The 17985-nt window shown below is 42.3% G+C and overlaps 1 protein-coding gene across 2 annotated transcripts in view; it reads left to right on the forward strand.

Annotated features, from left to right (window-relative positions):
- Positions 1-498: 498 nt before the first annotated feature.
- The window catches only part of SH3KBP1 (SH3 domain containing kinase binding protein 1), a 204233-nt gene continuing 186746 nt past the window's right edge, over positions 499-17985 (forward strand). Inside the window, exon 1 of one of the 2 annotated variants that reach the window (XM_060770073.2) lies at positions 499-926. In XM_060770073.2, coding sequence (XP_060626056.2) covers positions 923-926 — 4 coding nt within the window. In that variant the 5' untranslated portion in view covers positions 499-922. The remainder of the gene's footprint in view (positions 927-17985) is intronic. The other variant, XM_060770074.2, reaches the window with a different exon arrangement.

Genomic DNA, 17985 nt, shown 5'->3' on the forward strand with positions numbered 1-17985 from the left:
ACTGTTGCCATCATGGAGGAGCCGCAGAATGTTCACGAATACTAACCCAGTTCAAAGCAGATATTGTGGGATTTCCTGCCTTGATATTCTGGGTTTTATGGCTGTGTGGAAGGGCCCTTTGGAAGCTCGCAGGGGAAGGGACTGACTGCATTTTACGCCGGAATGGCATGATATGGTCAGGGCAGACTGCTTTAATGCACCGAAGCCGCATCCTATGGCCACGTATAGCCCGTCTTAGGCATTTTGCTGGGGGCGAGCAAGCCCCCTCCTCGCCTCTCCCGCCCTGCCTTGGTTACTATTGTTGCAAGGCCAGGCAGCGCATTGTGAGCGAGCGAGCGAGCCAGGCGGAAATGTCAGCGGCGCCTGAGTGAGGCGCACAGGCCCGGAGAGGCAGGCTGGGCTTCTTGGGCTGGGAAGCCGCTCCTCCAGGCAACCTCCCGGAGACGCTCCCACGCGTGTCCCTGCATCCCGAAGCGGGGTCCCAAGGAAGGAAGGAAGGAAGAGGAAGGAAGGGGAGGGAAGGGAAGGAAGGGGCTCCTCCATCCCGCTTCCCCGCCCTTCCCAAGGAAAGCCAGCCCACCGCCGCCTTGCAGCGCTCTCCTCCTCGCCGCCCCTTTGGGCTGGCCTTCCTCAGCGCCACACACACACACGGAGAGAGAAAAAGGAGAGAGAAGGCGCAGCCCACTCCCCGCCTGCTCTGCCTCCCTCCCTCCCTTCTTTCCAGGTGGTAGGACTCCAGCCAGGTGTCTCTCCCGACTGACGAGCAATAGCCGCGGGCCTCCTTCTCCTCTTTCCTCGCCATGGGCGCGCAATAAACGCCCAGCGAAGGAAGAAGACGCAGGAAGAGGAGGAGGAGAAGCCCCGCCAACCTGCGGCCCCTTCAAACTTTCAGCCTGCCTGGCCGAGCCTCCACGCGACACCCATGGGTGAGTCCTTTGGGGGAGGGAGGGAGGGAGGGAGGGAGGGAGGGGGGCTCCGTGGGAAGGGGGTCTCGCGTGGGCCCTTCCTTCCCCTCGCTCTGGAAGTGGGAAAGGTTGGGGGGGGGGGGAGAAGGGGAAGGGAGGCTCCGAAGACAAACCTCCCTCAACCCAAGAGCTCTCAGGAAAGGAAGCAACCTTTGGCGACCCTCTCTTTCTGTGGCTGCTGCAGAGGAGAATGGGAAAAGGGAGGGAAGGAGGGAGGGAGGGAGGAGGAGGAGAGGATTCTCCCCTCTCCCCTAAAAAACAACAACCCTGGGCGAGGCTCCCACTTCCCCCCCCTGCCCACAAGGCATCTCTGTGCGCCAGAGGGGGAGGCCCTTGCAGGAATCACGGCAGGAAATCGGAGGGGCGTGTTGTGCCTTTCCTTCTTGCATTGTTTTTCATCTGAGGGAGAGAGAAAAGAGGGCTCTGCTCATTCTTCCACATCCCCTTTTGGCCTCCGATTCCCCTTCAGCCTTGTAACATCCTCCCCCCTCTCTTCTTCTTCTGCAAAGGAGAAGCCTCACCCTTGCTAAGGTGTCCTAACTCACCTCCTGCTTGGCCACTTAGGTGAGGAGGAGGACTGAAGCCCAGCCACTGCTGGAGTGGCCAAGCGGTGGGTAGGAGCCCAAGCCCTTGGCTTGCTAACCTGTGCAGCTCTCAAAGCCAGACTCTAGGGGCAGCTCAGGCATGGAGGTGTGGCAGGCTTTTCAAGGGGGGAAGGGGGGAAAAAAAAACCTTTTTCTTCCATCCTCCATCAAAGAAAGGGCATCCCAGGGTTACCAGATGTTCTCTGCCAGGGCTACCAGATGTTCTGAGCCACAGAAGAGGGGTTACTGCTCCTTTCAAGTTCTCCCCAGGAGCTTGAGTGCTCTCAAATGGCCTGCCTTGCTCCATCTCTTCCCCCTAGACTTCCACCTGGCACACCTGATGTGAGATGTGTCTCCCTCCCATGCTCACAAAGTGGGCCTTTCCAATAGATGAGCCCCCAGTGGCACAGCAGTTTAAACAGCTGAGCTGCTGAACTTATTTACCAAAAGGTTAGTGGTTCAAATCCAGGGAGCGGGGTGAGCTCCCTCCGCTAGCCTCAGCTTCTGCCAACCTAGGAGTTCAAAAAACATGCAAATGTGAGTAGATCAATAGGTACTGCTTCAGCAGGAAGGTAGCGATGGCCCATGCAGTCATGCTGGCCACATGACCTAGGAGGCGTCTGAACTTGCAGACCGAAAGGTTGGCGGTTCGAATCCGGGAGTGGGGTGAGCTCCTTCTGTTAGGCCCAGCTTCTCCCAACCTAGCTGTTCAAAAACATGCCAATGTGAGTAGATCAATAGGTATCCCTTTGGCGGGAAGGTAACAGTGCTCCATGCAGTCATACTGGCCACATGACCTTGTAAGTATCTATGGACAACGCCAGCTCTTTGGCTTAGAAATAGAGATGAGCACCACCCCCCCAGAGTCGGACCTGACTAGACTTAATATCAAGGGGAAACCTTTACCTTATATGTTCATGATGTACTTGCATCTTCCACTATTCAGAGGCAGAAAGCCTAACAGGTTTGCTTGCCATCCCTTGCGTGGTATGCCAGCAAGAATTAGGGAATGAATCACCCGTTTATATCAAAGGGAGGGGATGTGCTGCGAAGAGGCAGTGGTACCAGGCAGTGGCAATCTGAAAAGCAAGTGCCCTGTTCCTCCCTCAAGAAGGGATTATAGTCACTCGGTCACCATGTGTTTCTCACAAATACAATGTGCTCTCTGTCTTGAAAACATTCATGCTGAAAACATTCATGCTTTGGGAAGCAGGGGTGGAGGGGTGGTCAGTTCTTTTGACACAGCCACCCTACAGGGCAGGCCAAGTAGTAAACAGCACAGTCTGCTTTAAAACTCACATCATACAAAATACAATTTTAAAGATTCCAGCAGGAAGGAAGTGAGCTTTGTTTCTTTTTGCCACGTTACTATGTCATTTTCCCCCCAACAGATGCATAATTACAGAAGGCTTATTATGGGTGTATGTGATGATTATTTGTCAATGGTGGGGAAAGCTTTCTTAGGGGGCCAATACTGAACACGAGTTTTGTATCTGCAGTTCCTGATATGTCACATGATTTCCATCAGTTTTTCAGTATTGAGTTTCACTTACTGCTATGATGTTTTGTTGAAAGCTTTAATGGCCAGAATCACTGGGTATCTGTGAGTTTTCCTGGCTGTATGGCCATGTTCCAGAAGCATTCTCTCCTGACATTTTGCTCACATCTATGACAGGCATCCTCAGAGGTTATGAGGTCTGTTGGAAACAAGGCAAGTGGAGTTTATATATCTGTGGAATGTCCAGGGTGGGAGAAAGAACTCTTGTCTGCTAGAGGCAAGTGTGAATGTTGCAATTGACAATCTTGATTAGCATTAAATAGCCGTACAGCTTCAAAGACTGACTGCTTCCTTCCTTGAGGAATCTTTTGTTGAGAAAACAATCAGCTAGCCCTGATTGTTTTCTGTCAGGAATTCCTCTGTTTTGTTAGTGTTCCTCTTTATTTACTTTATTTACCATGACAGACTACACAAGGAAGCCATTGAAATCCACAAGCATGTGGATAATTTCAACAGAAAGGAGGAAACAATGAAAATGAACAAAATCTGGCTGCCAATATTAAACAACTTTAAAATCAGGACAGTAAATAAAGAGGAACAGTCAAGAAACAGGATTTCCAGACAGGAAACCATCATGGCCAGCTCACACCTCTCAACAAAGGATTCCCCCAGGCAGGAAGCAGCCAGGCTACGAAGCAGCAAGGCCATTAAATGGTAATCAAGGTGGCCAATTGCAAAATTCACACTTGCCTCAAACAGACAAGAGTTCTTTCTCCTACCCTGGACATCCTAAAGATGTCCAGGGTGGGACATCTTGCCTAGTTTCCAACAGACCTCACAACCTTTGAAGATGGCTGGCATAGATGTGAGTGAAATGTAAGGAGAGAATGCTTCTGGAACATGACCACACAGTCTGGAAAACTCAACTACAGCTCACTGTTATGATGTTGTGCATTCAACATGTTGATAGTGTATTCAGAATTCTGTTCATTCAATATGTTGATAGTGCATTCAGGATTCTGAATGAACTACATTGTAACAGAAGTCACTGCGTTTAGGACAGTACATTATTTAATTCTTGGATCATCATTCAGTATTTCTGATGTTCTAGAGCTGTAATGGCTTTGCTGGTCTCCATACAACGTGACTCTAACATGCATGACATAGACATGAGCCTCTTTAGTTGTGCTAAGTTTAAATTGAGATTAAGGGGTCTATGCTGTATTGAAATATTCTGAAAATTTAGGTTGTGCATCCCTTATCTGGAATTCCAAAATCTGGAATAATCTACATGTGAGGCCTAAATAGTGACACCGTGGCTTTCTGATGGTTCAGTGTACACAAAATTATTGAAGATATTTCCTATAAAATTGCTTTGAGGCTATATGTGTCACATATATGAAACAAAAATAAATTTCATTTTTTTGTTTGGGTCCTATTTCCAAAATACCTCAGTATGTACATATTTGCAAGCACAGAACTACAAAATCCAAAAATATCTGAAATCCAAAACACTTCTGGTTCCAAGCCTTTAGGTAAGAGATGCTTCACTGCACTTTACTCCTCAGTCTGGTTTTTGGTCTTTGAGTAGAAATGTGCAGTTGGCTTTTAGCAAAATAGGATTTGGGAATGTGGATTGATTTTATAATTGTATTATAGTACAAAGTTCAAATCTTGATTTTGAACACACAGCCTTTTAGAGAAAGGCCGTCCTTTTCATCAGATGTCGTTTAATTCTTGGCTGTGACTGGAAGAGGATATTTATGAATATATCCCATTCCCATCAGTACAACGTATGTGTGTTATATGCCTGGAAAGTCTGACATGTGTACAAAAAAGAAAACGGATTCACTTGTTAAAATATGTAGTGTAAGTGAAGGCCAGTTGTACCTTTACCAATTATCTTTCATGGAAGTTTGACCTAAAGTGTTTGAATTGCTTGTGCGGTCTGCTCCCAATCTTGACTGTTATCTCATAGTTCCCCGTCTGTTGTCTTTGAGTCACATGGTTTATAAGAATTCATGTACAGCTAATATCCCAACTACATTATTGTACACAAATCTGTTTTGTTTATAACAAAAGATCTTGTAGCAGGCCTCTGTAGAGAACATGCTAGCTTTTTCTTCTTCTTGGCTTTGTAGAGTTATATTTTAACAAGTGAATCAGCACTGTAGAGTTATCCAAGTGTTAACACTGTCAACTTCTTTGAATTGTATTCCAGACCACGGGCCAGTATATGTCCCTGTCCCCAAATAGAATTGGCTAGTTCCATTAATACATTTAAAATATGCCAATAATGCAGTATATAGTTTTGATGTGAGAGACTTACTTACTTACTTAGCTTAGGTGATCCCTTGTTGTCCAAGTATGATGGCCTTCCAAGTGTAGTGTCTTGGCAGTGGATACATAGGTGACTGTGGAGCCCTATTCTTGATCTGCATGTTCTTCCACAGTGAGGGCATCAGTTTCCAGGTGGAAGGTGGTCCTGGTCAGGGTTGACTTGGTGCTCCTTCCTCTTGGCACATTTCTCCTTTTCACCCTCCATTAGTGCCTCTTTGACTTCTGCAGCACTGCTGGTCACAGCTGGCCTCCAGTTAGAGTGCACAAGGTCCAGGGCTTCCCACTTCTCTGTGTCTGTGCCACAGTTTTTAAGGTTAGCTATAAGCCCATCTTTAAATCTCTTTTCCTGTCCACCAACATTCTGTTTTCCATTCTTGAGTTGAGAGTAGAGTAACTGCTTTGAGATATGGTGATTGGGCATTCAGACAACGTGGCCAGATCAGCAGAGTTGATGGAATAGGAGCATCGCTTTGATACTGGTGGTCTTTGCTTCTTCCAGCACCCTAACATTTGTCCACTTGTCTTTCCAAGAGATTTGCAGAATTTTTCAAAGGCAATGTTGATGGAATCATTCTGGGAGTTGCGTATGATGTCTGTAGACAGTCTATGTTTCGCAGGCGCATAACAAAGTTGGGAGGACAATAGCTTTATAAACAAGCACCTTGGTCTTCCTACGGATGTCCTGATCCGCAAACACTCTCTGCTTCATTCAGGAAAATTCTGCCCTTGCAGAACTCAGGTGGTGTTGCATTTCAGTTCAATGTTGACTTTTGTGGAGAGGTGGCTGCCAAGGTAGCGAAAATGGTCAACATATTCTAATGTTACACCATTAAGTTGTATTTCTGGCCTTGCAGAGGGATTGGCTGGTGCCTGCTGGAAGAGCACTTTGTTTTTCTCAATGTTCAATGAGAGGGCGAGCCGTTCACATGTTCAATGTGAGAGTCTATCAGATATAAAAGGTAGGTGGGCAGAAGGCCTACCATGGAACGATGATCTGTTTCTTTGATCAGATTGATTTTAGCCTGATAACCCATGATGGGGAACTTGTGGTAGCCTTTCATATACCGTTGGATTTCACTTTCTAACAGCTGAAACCATTCTCCATCTCTGCAGTAAACATGATTGTTGTCACCAGGTGCTATGTGTGGTATAGGAACTGGCAAAAATGCCTCTGTGTACCTTGCCTAAGAAAACTATATGAAATTAATGGGGTTACTAAAGACCACAGGTGGCTTGAAGGCAGATACACCCTCAGGGGGGAATTATGGGCATTTTACACCAAATTGCCTTATGTTGTACAATGCAGAGGGATAATATTCAAAATAATGTTGAAACAGGAACTTTAAAATACACCTTATTTATATGTTACTGTGTTGTCTTCTTGACTGGGTAAATTGAACATTGTACAACATGTTCAGTACTGAAAAAAACTCTTAACTGATTCCAGTAAATTGTACTTTTTGTCAAGCACACGCATCTTGAGTATTACATAACTCTTCCCTTTTAAAAGTTACACTGCATTATAGAGCCAATTTCCTGTGATTGCATAAACCCTCATCTCTGGTTTGTGTCTAGCGTGCAGTCTGGTGTGTTGTTATTCTTTGCTACTGGATAGCAGCATTTAACACTTGGATAACTCTACAGTGCTGATTTTTGTCCATTAGGGACTTGCTCAGTGGAGAAAATAATTTACCCTCAAGGCTCTGGGATGAATTAAGCTACCATCTTGTGGTTACATTTCTGTGTATGTTTTCTTTAATACCTACGTGGTTTCCTTGAACTTTTATAGCAGGAAGGAATGAAATGGTAGCCATGTTGCCTTGCAGCAGTTAGTTCAAACCCCCATGCGTCAGCACAGTGGGAAAGTGGAAGGGCTACTGTACAAAATGTCATTGCTCAGCAAATAGATACTGTGATAGAACAAATCATTTGATCCAGGAATTATCAAAACAACAGCAGATGCAGCAATAGTTTCTAACTGACTTAATATGAGAGGAAGTTCTTGTCTGATCTCATGTGGCAATTTGGCCAGAGTAGGAACATTTGCAAAACCCAACCATAGAGATTGAACAACTGCATATTATTGTAATGCCAATTTTTGCAGTACAAAGGCCTGACTTTGGGTCCTTTCAGACAGGACCTATATCCCAGGATCTGATCCCAGGTTTTCTGTTTATCCCAGATTATCTTGCAGTGTGGTCTCATATAATCCAGTTCAAAGCAGAAAACCTGAGGTCACATTCTGGGATATAGGGCCTGTTTGGAAGGGCCCTTTGTGTGGCATATATCCTGGGGGTCTATGCTCATTTCTTTCCTTTGTTTGAGAAACCACATCATTGTGAATACCTTTGAACCCCTTTCCATGCTTCACTTTTCAATGATAGGAGCCTTCTACACTTTGCGGGTTGGATATAGGATTTCCAGATATTGGGGAAAGAGTACTAAGCAAATCTTGCCTAAGGATGTGATGAAGTGCCTATGGTAGTCCCTGTTTCCTTTTGTAGATGATATCATAAAATTTTACTTGAATGACTTGGCATGCCACTTAGATCAATTTTAATAACACTATTCTGTGTGCTCCATATGTTTGCTAGTAATATAGTTTGGGGAGCCAGTGTGGTGTAGAGGTTTCAGTGCTGGACTATGACTCTGGAGACCAGAGTTTGGATCCTCCACTTAGCCATGAAAATGCATTGCGTGATCTTGGGCAAATCACATACGAGGGTTGAATGAAAAGTAATGCTTCTACCTTCATAACTCCTCAACAGATGGCAGTACTGGTATGCGGCAGGTTCTGGCTTGTTCAGTAGACTCTCCTATACAGTTCCGTTTTGGTGGGAAGCCTTAGCATTGAATGGCTGTGTTGTTAAAGTGTAAAGTATGCAACCCTGCACAGACGGTCAGTCAATGTGACTTAAGCAATGTGCAGTCATCGAATTCTTGACAGCAGAAGGTGTCATCTCAACATCTTTAAACTTTCTTGCCCAACAACGCACATTACTCACATCAAGCCAATCACCATAAACAGCTTGCATTCGCTGATGAATCTCCTTTGGGGTGACACCTTTCAAATGTCCTGCCTTACTTTTGGCCTCAGAAAAGCACTGGCAAACCCCCTTTGAACAAATCTGGCTGAGATAACTCATAATGGCTTTAGGGTCGTCACAAGTCATAAACACTTTAAGGTACACAACAACAACCACGGCAGTATTATTTGGGGGTAGGGATTAATAAGATGGCCAAATAGCTTTGAAATGAAGTTATTTTAAAAAGAACACCTTAGGTGAAAAACCATGACAAGTTGGGATTTAAAACAGAATGAAACAATAGGAGTTGTGAGCACATACATTACCTTTTGTTTACTAGACATGTAATGCAATACTATTGTCTGATTGAGGTATCTTATGAACAAAAGTCACCTACAGTTACAAAACAGTTTTAAACCTATAAACATAGATTAGGTACTATGATTTGGACTTCTCTTTAAACCTGAGCCATAGATCTGAGTGCATTGATTTTCTGCATGAAACCTGGAATTCCTCTCCCTGGGACAGGTTTTCTGAGCTGCCGCTGTTTAATATAGGTTCACACATCTTAATTTACATGCTTTGAAATGTTGGATAAACTTTTCATCAAAAGTTGAATAGAAAATAACTGGGTGACAAAGACACCAAACAATTGTTTTGCTTTGTGGAACCAGCTGTCAGTCGGTTTTCTTGGATTTACCACGTGGATTAACCAGAAAGTCACAGCTTTTGAGAAGTTATCTAGTCTATCCATTTGCAATGGAACATTTTTCTGCCCATAGTGAAGAATAGTGTCGTCAATTCTTTTAAGGCAGTTGCTATTATGGCAAAACTGGTTCCTGTTTCAAGCTGAATTTTAGTCTCCAAGTACCCCATCTTGAGAAAAATTACCTGTAAGTAGTACGGATGTTAGGAAACTCCACCAGTTCACGTGTAGGTTAAACTAGATGGTGAGCCCATGAATTACATAGAATTCCTCACTACCTCTGAGGATGCTTGCCATAGATGCAGGCAAAACATCAGGAGAGAATGCCTCTAGAACATGGCCATATCGCCTGAAAAAACCGACAACAACCCAATTACATAGAATTTTCTGAGGCAGGGAATACTCAGAGGTGATTTTGCTAGTTCCGACTAGTAGTTGAATAGTTGTCTATTCATTCTGGAAGTGAAATGGATATGGGAAGCAGATAGTTCTAGCCCAGGCATGGGCAACCTTTGGTCTGCCAGGTGTTTTGGACTTCAACTCCCACCATTCCTAACAGCCTCAGGCCCCTTCCTTTTCACCCTCAGTTGCTTAAGCAGCTGAGGGTGAAAAGGAAGGGGCCTGAGGCCTGAGGCTGTTAGGAATGGTGGGAGTTGAAGTCCAAAACACCTGGCAGACCAAAGTTTGCCCATGCCTGGGCTAGAACTATCTCTAATGTTTGACCCATAGAAGAAGACAGAAGGAAACATTATCAAGCATTTGCTAACCACCAGTCCACGTACTTTATCTCACTCATACATATTCAGCATTTGTGATGGGTTGCCTGGCTCTCTTAATGTTCTTCTGCTGTCCTTTACACTCATATCTTGTATTCTCTGATTGAATGATTATCATAATAGCTACTCAGTTTAATAATTCCAGATCTCAAATAGCCAGCAGGTAAAATTATAGGTCACTATAGCAGATCACCTGGGCCTTGGAGCCCCCAGTGGCGCAGTGGGTTAAACCCTTGTGTCAGCAGGACTGAAAGGCGACAGGTCACAGGTTCAAATACGGGGAGAGTGCAGATGAGCTCTCTGTCAGCTCTGGCTCCTAATGAGGGGACATAAGGGAAGCCTCTCACACGGATGGTAAAACAGCAAAAACTTCCGGGTGCCCCCTGGGCAACGTCCTTGCAGACGGCCAATTCTCTCACACCAGCATTTTTTCATGTCACTCCTGACATGAAAAAAACAAACAAAAATAAAACAAAACCCTGGGCCTTCTTCCATTCTGATTTCCATCCTGAAACGATGAAGAAAATAGACTACAAACAAAATACTACTAAGAACGGGAATCGAGCGAGTAGTTTCCGCATTGAGTCGCCTTTTTGGGCTGAAAAATGCGGTATAGAAATAAAGCAAATAAATAAATAATAAATATCATTGTAGGTTCAATATACTGGAGAGACAGGACAGATGATAAGGTTGTCTCCTTTTCACCTTTGAAAGCAGCATGACCAAGTGTCATTAACCCATTATTTTGTCCTGTACTCAAAATGGCCTCACCTTCTACTTAAGGTCATTTATGGTGAAAGTACTTGCAAAGGTGTACAAGCCCTGCTGGAGCAAGGAAGTTGGCAACCTCACAGAGAAGCAGCAGGTATAACCCAGGTCATTGCTACAGGAACTGGGAAAGTCCTACATGGTTTCCGTGCATCACTTGGAGTCTTGAGAGCTAAAAGGAGTGAATCATAGTCAGCAGCTGCAGTGCATACTCTCCAGAACAGCGGGAGTTAATTGTTTGGGGGTTGTTATTGTTGACCCATTTCCTCCTTTCTATCTCTGTTCCCTCCCCCCACATTCTCATTCTGCTTTTTATCCTTCCCTTGCTTTCAATTATATGGTTAAGATAAGAGGGATTGAGAGAAGAGTGGTCGTCTTAGATACTAATCATTCAAACTGGAAATTCCACCGATTGAATTTAGGATCCCTGGCTCCTGTGTGCAGAACCTGGGTCCTACCCCTTATCTCTATGGATCACATTTCTTGATTGAGAGCAGGGAATCAGAAAATATGCAGTTATTCATTTGAGGTCCCCTAAAGACAACTGCCATAACATTCTGTGAAAATCCCATGGCCCAGCAACTACAAGTTGTTGTTAGTTAACTTGTTTGAGCAATTAGTGCTTAATTAAACAAGTTTAATTGCTGGCATTTAGGGCAGTGAGTTAATTTCCAGATTTGAACACAGAGAACACAAAACTGATTGTTTTGGTGTGGTGCATTTGGCCTTCCTGCAAGCTTCTAGGTTGTCAGCTCTGGCAAAAAGGATATTGGGCGAGACAGACAATTAGTCTGATCCAGTACAATGGCCTTTATTTTAAGGAGTATTTGATTAACACACTGTGGCCAATACCCAATCCCAGGAAGGAATTTCCAGCAGTCATTCGTACTTGAAATGTAGGTTTCCCTTTCCTTCGCTTAACTTTGGCCTGATTCTTTTGTATATCCACAGTTGGAGCTCAAGATCCTAGCTAGTGTGTTTTTGTCTGGAAACATGAGGCAGAATGGCTGGGTTCTGAATAGACAAGCATTAGCAATTTCCTCTTCCTGTGTGTTCTGAGGTCAAGCTGTTCTGAAACTGTCTCCCTTTTTGTGTGAAGTGCCCTTTCATCTTAGTTCCTCTTGTGTGCACTAAGTGTTCTTGACATGAGGCTAGAAAGACATAAGGAACACAGCATGGGACTGTCATCTGAGCAACTGAATATATGTGTGAAGGTATGCTGTAACTGGGTGCAGAGATGGTCACAAAGAGGAAAGAGGTTTTTTCCCTCTCTCTCTCTCTCTCTCTGTGTATGTGGAAGTAGGAGGAAGAAGAAACTTTAGCAGACTCTCATTTATGATGTCATCCATTAGAGTAGTGTCAAAGCCCACCTATAATTCATAGTGCAAAAAGTTTAAGATTCAAATTTGAGGCTGTCTTCAGATTGCATGAAATGGTCAATGTAGGTATGCCACGAGCCTTTGTTCTCTTAATACAGGGGTGTAGATGTGATAATTGGGTTTATAACATTACTGTTATGCCAGAATATACCTAACCTAACTTCAGTGCCATTACTATGCTGATGGTATATCTTTTGAGATGTGCTGTCACAAGAAGTGTACATTACACCCTAACACTCTGCATTCATGGGCAGTGAGACATAATTCTCCTGATCAAGATAAGGGCTATTGTCAAAATAAGGACTATTGTACTCATCTTGACCAGGGATTCAAGCCCTTTAGTATACATGCAACCCATTTGTAAACACAATAATGGTGCTTTGTTGCCATTGTTTTCCTGGAGCCAAAGTTTAGACATAGAATGAAACAATAGCAGTTGTGAGCATATACATTTCCTTTTGTTTAATAGACATGTAATGGAAGTTGGGAACCGCTGTAGCGCACACCCAAACATACAAACCATCCTCGCCTTTGAACAAAGACATTACAAAGGAGGACTAGCTGAATTGAATTACGCTCACAAAGTCCAGTTCTAGGGCTGAAGTATGTACAAAGACAATAACTTTATAGCACAGTACATGCATTGCTACAAGTGTCCTTTCAACTGCACATATTACAAAAGGAACCTTCTCAGGCTCCATTTACACTGCCATATATTCCAGTTTCAGAATACAGATAATAATAATAATAATAATGATAATAATAATAATAAGATATTCTACTCACGTATATATCTATTGCAGCGTGAATAACCTTGGCAAGACACTGGAAGGAAGATTACATCCCAAAAACTGAAGAATGGCTAGACAAACTATTAGAAACAAGAGACATGGACAAGTTAACGTTCTTCCTGAGATCTAGCTCTGGAAGACCAGTAAAACAGACAGACTGGACTAGCTTTGAAGAATACGAAAAAAGTAAATTCGATTGTTAAAATGAGTGAGAGCAGAAAAGAAGAGACACAGATGGCTCGCTACCGAGATGGGAGGGTGCAAAACAAACCAGGAGACCCATAAGAGGGTCACCTAGGAACTTCGGGAGATACTCTGATTGGAAACTGAATGGAAGTCTTGGTTTCCTATATGTGCCTATGTATATGGCGCATACGGTTTATATGTTATATATGTAGTATATGTTATATATGTTGTATATGATGTCATATGTTCTATTACACATTCCCCACCCCCCACCCCCACCCCTGGTAAGAAGGGGGCCCCATTAGGCATACCTATATATGTAAGCTGGTAACGAAATTAATGTACTGTTTGTACCACCTCCCCTTCTTTCCTGCCCGCCCCCTCCCCTCCCCCCCTGTCCCAGAGGGTGATCCCTTCTTCCCTTCTTTGTACTTGTTATTTATTACAAAATTAATAAAGAATATTTAAAAAAAATAACAACAACAACTTTATTTTGTACCCTGCCCCTATCTCCACGAAGGGACTCAGGGGTGGGGGGCTTACATATGGCACATTGTACCTGGAACAATGCAAAAATTACACACAATACAATAAAGAACAAAAACCAGATTATCTGCTTTGAACTGGATTATATGGCAGTGTGGACTCATGTAATCCAGTTCAAAGCAGATAGTCTGGATTCAGAAACTGAGTACTGTGGCAGTATAGATTCACCCTCAGGGAAGGTTTTGAACCCAAGGAAACAGGCTTTTGATGTGTGAAATGCATTGCTTTCACACATCAATACTAATTGACCATGTAAAGATTGAAAGACTTATATTGCCATGCCCAGCCTTTTCAAAATATAGCACAAGGGTCATGATTTGCATCTTTTGGGATCCCATCCCACAAATGTATAATATGCTTCATACCTGGGCCCTTAATATATCTTGATACTGCATCCTAACAAGCCCATGAAAACTCATAGGTGCTGCCTCATTTTGTTTCTTTTCTCTCCTTTTTCTTACACTGCAAGACACGGATACTTAGAAACCCCTGCATTTTCTGCAATTTCTGTTTTTACTGTTATTGCTTTAATGTTTTTGATTTGCTTTGAATTGTATTTGTTATGCTATTGTTTTGTTGAGGTCTTGGCCTTTGTAAGACGCATCGAGTCCTTCGGGAGAGGCTAGCGAGGTACAAATAAAGATAATAAATAAATAAATGAGCAAACTCTTTTTCGGTTATATTATTGATGGGTCTCTGCAGCGAAAATAGCACTTCCTTTTTACCTAATGGAGAAAAGTCATGTCAGAGAAATGAAAAGCAGATGTGAAAACAAAATTGGGTGTGAATTAGCAGTTTTTTCTCTCTACTACCTTCTCAGAGTTTAAATTAGTATCTCATACTGGTGTGCATAATAGTTTAACACATGCATGGACCTTCATTGCCCCTGTTTATTATAGCCTTCTTAGTCAAGCTGTGGTTGCTTGGTCCTATGACTGTCCTTTCTATCTGTTCCTCTAAGACAGTGGTTCTCAGCCTTCCTAATGCCACAACCCCTTAATTCGCTTCCTAATGTTATGGTGACCCCCAACCATAAAATTAGTTTCATTGCTACTTCATAACTGTCATTTTTGCTGCTGTTATGAATAGTAATGTAAATATCTGATATGCAGGATGTATTTTCATACACTGGACCAAATTTGGCACAAATACCCCATACACCCAAATTTGAATATTGGTTGGATTGGGGGAGGGTATTGATTTTGTCCTGTGGGAGTTGTAGTTGCTGGGATATATAGTTCACCTACAATCAAAGCGCATTCTGAACTCCACCAACAATGGAATTGAATCAAACTTGGCACACAGAACTCCCATGATCAACAAAAAATACTGGAAGGGTTTGGTGGGCATTGACCTTGAGTTTTGGGAGTTGTAGTTCACCTACATCCAGAGAGCACTGTGTACTCAAACAATGATGGATCTGGACCAAACTTGGCACGAATTCTCAATATGCCCAAATGTAAACACTAGTGGAGTTTGGGAAAAATAGACCTTGACATTTGGGAGTTGTAGTTGCTGGGATTTATAGTTCACCTACAATCAAAGAGCATTCTGAACTCTATCAACGATTGAATTGGGCCTAACTTCCCACACAGAACCTCCATGACCAACAGAAAACACTGTGTTTTCTTGTGGTCTTTGGTGACCCCTCTGACACCCTCTCGCGACCCCTCCAGGGGTCCCGACCCCCAGGTTGAGAAACACTGCTCTAAGAGTAGTACTGAAAGCAGACAGAAGTTGTATTTTGTAAGGTTAGATATAAGTGAAATGGTGTACCACCTTGTGCAGGCTGTAGTTTATGTTTTAAATCCATAGAATAGCAGTCCTAGTTCCGCACCATGGACTGGACTATGATTTTAAGCTGGCAAACTGTTTTAAATGGAATTTTATTGTTTTAATTGTGTTTAATTGTAACTGTGTTTTAAATGTGTTGTATTGGTATCTAATGGCTGCCTGTTGTAAGCCATCCTGAGTCCTCCTTCGGGGGTGAGAAGGATGGGATATAAATGCTCGAAATAAATAAATAATAAAAAATAGATACATAATTCAGGAGAGTTCAGTGTTTAGGAAGCTATGTTCTATATGTAAAATGCAGATTATTATACATTTAACCATAGTATATTTTGATGGTGTATTTGTATATAAAATATTTCTGTGCAGAAAGAAGGAAATGGAAAATTCCATATGGTTATAGACAATTTTCCCTTTGGAATCAAATCACGATTTTTTGGGAGGCAGATCATTATATTTTTATAGATGTTTTCTTGTAGTCAGTACACAGACGTGGAGCTACATGCAACCTGCAGTGGTTTTGTTTTTGATGTTATCCTTCTTTATCTGTTGAGCATCACTCTTGGATTTAGTGTAAATGTACACTGAAAGTTGGGTTTTGATCCAGGAATCTATTGTTTATATAGATGTGAGTGTATGATGAATCATTGATAAAGAGAAATGGATGGGGAGAGGGGATGACTGGAAAAATGAATATTTATTTATAAACGATGTGTGATCCAAAAGTGACAGTTCATGGACCTCTGCAAGTCCATAAGATATCAGCTGCTAGTGAGCTTTAATAAGATTAGATCCAAAAAAGAACCATGTTAATTAAAGCAAAAGTAATTATGGATCCAGTCCAGAGATCCCCATAACATCTTGGAGCATAGGAATAATAATAATAAATAAATTAATTATTTCCTTTATCCTACTTTTCTCCTACAGATAGGACTCAAAGTGGCAAACAAAATAGAAAAAACAAAACTACATAATACAGATAACCATTGTTCCCCCAACCCAACATATAAAGAGGAAATCAACATATTGCATAAAATGCAAATTACATAAATATAAATAAGCCTAAAAATGATTTAGTCCTGTCTAGTCCTGTTCCAAATTTCTGCTCTCAGGCAAAAAATCTAGAAGTATCACTAGATAAGGCTCCATTTTAATGGATAGGGGTTATAAATAGAAGGTCAGTAGTTGATGCTGGTATAGTTTGGGATTGTATATATAATTCTCATTAAAATCCATATGCCTCAGACCACTGAAGTTATCTTAAAACATTAAATTAAATGTCTCAGAACTCCAAGTCTTTGGCCATGTGGTCCTTGTCTGACTGAGATAAGCTGCTACTGTTTGTTATCGGGAGAGGTCTGGTTCCATAAAAGGGTTTTCACCTGGGTGTGAAAGACCAGTAACAAGGGGGCTGAACATACCTTTTTGGAGAGGGAGTTCCAGAGCTGCAGGGTCACCACAAAAAGGCCCCCTCTCTCAACCATACTTGTGACAGAGGTGGGACCAAGAGTGGGGCCTCTCCTGATGATCTCAGGGCTCATGTGGGCTGATAGGAGGAGATGTGGTCTCCCAGGTAGGCTGGGCCTGAACCGTTTTGGACTTTATAGGCTAAAGGCAGCATCATGAATTGCGCCCAGAAACGAACTGTAACTGCTTCAGGAGCGTGATAGTTTTTTCCCTGTATCCCTCTCCTATAAGCAGTTTGGAATATATACCGTACATTGAAATCTTTGAACATAGTAATATATACCATGCCATTCTAAAGAATGATGTATGAAAACATCATCACTCATATCTCTAGGTAGCCCAGAACATAAAATATACATTTAGAAGTGTCATAATAATATGAAAAAACACATTGGCTTCTTCCACAATATAGGGAAATCTAAACGTTTACTTTATTTTACTGTCCCTGTTTATCATGGGGGGGGGGGGGTAGGATTGTCATCATTCAAAAACCAAAAGAGGAAAAAATTAGTAAAGCAGTTCTCATGAGAGCTCTGCAATAGAAATTATATCCTCTTATGTTTCATATTTGTAACCCAATCTCTTTGTAACAAAGGAAATATGGCCATCAAAAGACTCATTCAAAATAATATCATTTAATTTACATTTAAATTGGGTGAATTCCTTTTTAACTCAGGAGAAAAGGACATTTATTTACAGGATTTTTGTCATCCATGTGTTGTATTACTGAGTCAGTTGATAATATTAAAAAATCAGAAAAAGCATAGTTCTTATGGTTGGACAGAACCACAAGGACCATCTTGTCAGTTTCTCAGCTGTGGAACAATATACAGGTAAAGTGCTCCTGAAACATCCCTATCTAACTCGCGTTTGCCTTTCCCTGAAATGAAGAGTCCAGCTACCTTTGAGATAGTATAAATAAATTAAAAACCTTCATCCGCTAAGTAGGCAATAGTAGTAGTTCTGAGTCATTTTTAGGCATTTAATTTTTTTCCCCTTAAGATCTTTTACTTAAGAAATTCCTATACATCTAAATGTTGTTTAGCCTTTATTTTAACTCATTTTAACGTTTTGCCCTAACCATTGCTAAGTGGCCAGTATACTGATGTTTTCCATTTGCAGGGGTCTGCCTATGTAACAAGGAAGTGAAATCAGTCAAGCA

The sequence above is a fragment of the Anolis sagrei genome, chromosome 3 (genome assembly GCF_037176765.1).
Source record: "Anolis sagrei isolate rAnoSag1 chromosome 3, rAnoSag1.mat, whole genome shotgun sequence".
In the NCBI taxonomy this organism is placed as follows: domain Eukaryota; kingdom Metazoa; phylum Chordata; class Lepidosauria; order Squamata; family Dactyloidae; genus Anolis; species Anolis sagrei.